The following is a 2466-nucleotide window of genomic DNA, read 5'->3' on the forward strand; positions in this document are numbered from 1 at the left end:
TCTGAAAATATTGGATAGTAAATTTATTTACTTGGTGTTTTATAATAATTTTCTTAGGGAATTTTGATGAAATCACATATTAAAAAATGTGGAACTCTACTTATTATTTATCACCTGATGGTCGTTAATTAATGTGCTTAGATACCTGAGGTGTTTTGTCGGTTAACTTTCATTTATTGTAACGATGTTCGTAGAGTAAGAACACTATCGAAATAAAACGATCTTTTAAATAAATTAACGAGTTTTTATTGCAAAATGTTTAGTTATGTACAGTACGGGTGTAGGTGGTGGAACACTACTCCGGGTCCTGCGTCAAGTACAGCTGGTGCGGCTGCGGCACCTGGATGAGCTGCTGAGGCGGAGCAGTCTGCAGAATGATGGGCTGCGCGCCCCCGCCCGCCACCTGCAGGCGCAGCAGCCCCAGCTGCGCGGCTCCCGCCGGCTCGGTGCCCTGCAGCGCCGCCTGGTGCTGCTGCGCCAGCTGGAAGTAGTAGTGGACCTGCTCCTGCTGCTGCGCGCCCGGCGAGCGCCCGGCGTCGGCCGGCGGCGCGGCGGCCGCACCCCTGCCGGCCGCGCCGCCGCCCGCGCCGCCGCCCCCGCTCGCCTTCACCTCCTGGCGCGGCACGATGTCGATCAGGAAGTCGAACTGGTCCGACTTGATGATGGCCATGGCGATGTCGTTACGCTGCAGCGTGCGGCGCTTATTGTCCTCCGTGTGCGCCCACGCGCGCAGAGTCAGCTCGTGGATGAAGATCTCAGCGGCCTTGGCGAACAGAAGCGGCGCCTCGGCCGAGATCATCTTCACCTCCTCGTCCAGCTTCATGATCTTCTTGACGCGCGCCAACGGCAAGGCCTGGTTCTTGTATTCGTCGTGGCCGGCCTTGCGCACGTCCTCCATGACCTTATCCCAAAAGTGAGCCAGGACGGCGTGCGAGTCTGTCCCTTCGGCTCCCGCCTCCTCTCCGCCCACTTCACCTTCCTCGCCTAGGTTGTTGCCCTCCCTGCAAACATTGTGTCTAAATGAGATATTTAAAAAAAAAATGAATACTGACAGATGTCAGTACCGACTGTGTGATTATGAAAACTCTGTACTTGGGACCGACGGATATTCCCTACGATTGCTTCTAGACTGTTGCATTGTGAGAAGCTCTCGCGTTTCCGATACTCCCTCAACATCTTCTCTCTGGCAGAGTTCTTTTGGATTAGGACAAATTGCTCTAGTTGTCAATTCCACTAAAGCTAAAAGTTTGTATGGCCACAGGATGGTCTGCAGTGACAAGTACTGTACGGATACTGAATGGTCTGCATGAGTACTGTACTTCGCTAAGACACCGTGATGAATGTTTTTATATTACATCTTGTTCATTTGTTTTTTTGCTTTCTCATATATGTCACAACTATGTACCATTTTTGCTGATAAAAGCATTTCAATAAGTCTTACTTATTCTAACTACAGACACACTACTACATTACAGACGAAATTGACAATTGGCTCATAATAATATAAATAGGTACATAGAAATCCATAAATCCGGTATTTTTTATTTTAAAGTTTGAGACATTGGCTAATTATCAATTACATTTATATTTATTTGACACTGTTCAGAAATTACTGCATTAAAAATACTGTCATCGATACTTACGCTGATACAAAGCACACAGACATTTTGTTTACTGCTTATTATGACGTTTGTGTCAGTCAAAATATATTTAGCGGCGATATGTTATTGTTGCAATATATATAAAAGAGCTTTTAGTTTTTATTAGGTTTTGACTTATTTCAAATTGATGCCGAAGATGAATGTTAACAAAGAGCCAATCAGCGAAATTATATGGAATCGCCAATCACCAATTATAAGAAACGTGATTCGTCCGACCACGGCCACTCACGAAAAGTTGATACCAAAATGTTGCAAGACTTTAAAATAAAATTTTATTTTATATTTTACGTATTTAAAAAAAAACATAAACTATATAGTTACAGTTAGTTTACTTATTGTAAAGCCTTGTTTACACGAGGACAATACTATGGAGATGATAATATGATAAAATAAAAAATAAAATAAGGATACTATTTGCAAACCTGGTAAAATCCGTCTTTCTTTATACTAAGCAAATCCCAATAAACTGATACTTAACTTCAATTTTTTTTTAAACTTCAACTTTTTATAATAATCAGTAAATACCGTAACCAGTGATAACATAAGCATGATTTTTTTTTGTTTTTTACCACAAACATTAGTGATAAAACAGAGTATTAAAAAAATAAAGCGTAACAACCTGATACCGTCATTTTGGAAATTTGATAAACCATCAGTACTGCAAAAAAAAAATTTGGTTGACAGCTATTGGAAGTAAGGAATCTGAGAATTTATTGAGGGATAGTAATCTAAATATTATGCTATCCCATTGAATCATATATAAATTTATTGTATTTTCGCATGTGCATATATATTGTGTATGTAT

The 2466-nt window shown here is 41.4% G+C and overlaps 1 protein-coding gene across 1 annotated transcript; it reads right to left on the reverse strand.

Moving 5' to 3' along the window:
• Nucleotides 1–223: 223 nt before the first annotated feature.
• LOC148277364 (uncharacterized) lies at nucleotides 224–1917 on the reverse strand. Its single transcript, XM_088232963.1, has 2 exons — nucleotides 1644–1917; nucleotides 224–1001 (listed from the first exon to the last, which is right to left on the reverse strand). Exons 1-2 carry the CDS (start codon nucleotides 1664–1666, stop codon nucleotides 296–298), a joined length of 729 nt encoding a protein of 242 aa, XP_088089089.1. The 5' UTR covers nucleotides 1667–1917; the 3' UTR covers nucleotides 224–295.
• Nucleotides 1918–2466: the final 549 nt, after the last annotated feature.

Source organism: Micrasema longulum, unplaced genomic scaffold, assembly GCF_059751315.1.
Source record: "Micrasema longulum isolate JH-2025_06_02 unplaced genomic scaffold, ASM5975131v1 h1tg001044l, whole genome shotgun sequence".
Taxonomy (NCBI): Eukaryota; Metazoa; Arthropoda; class Insecta; order Trichoptera; family Brachycentridae; genus Micrasema; species Micrasema longulum.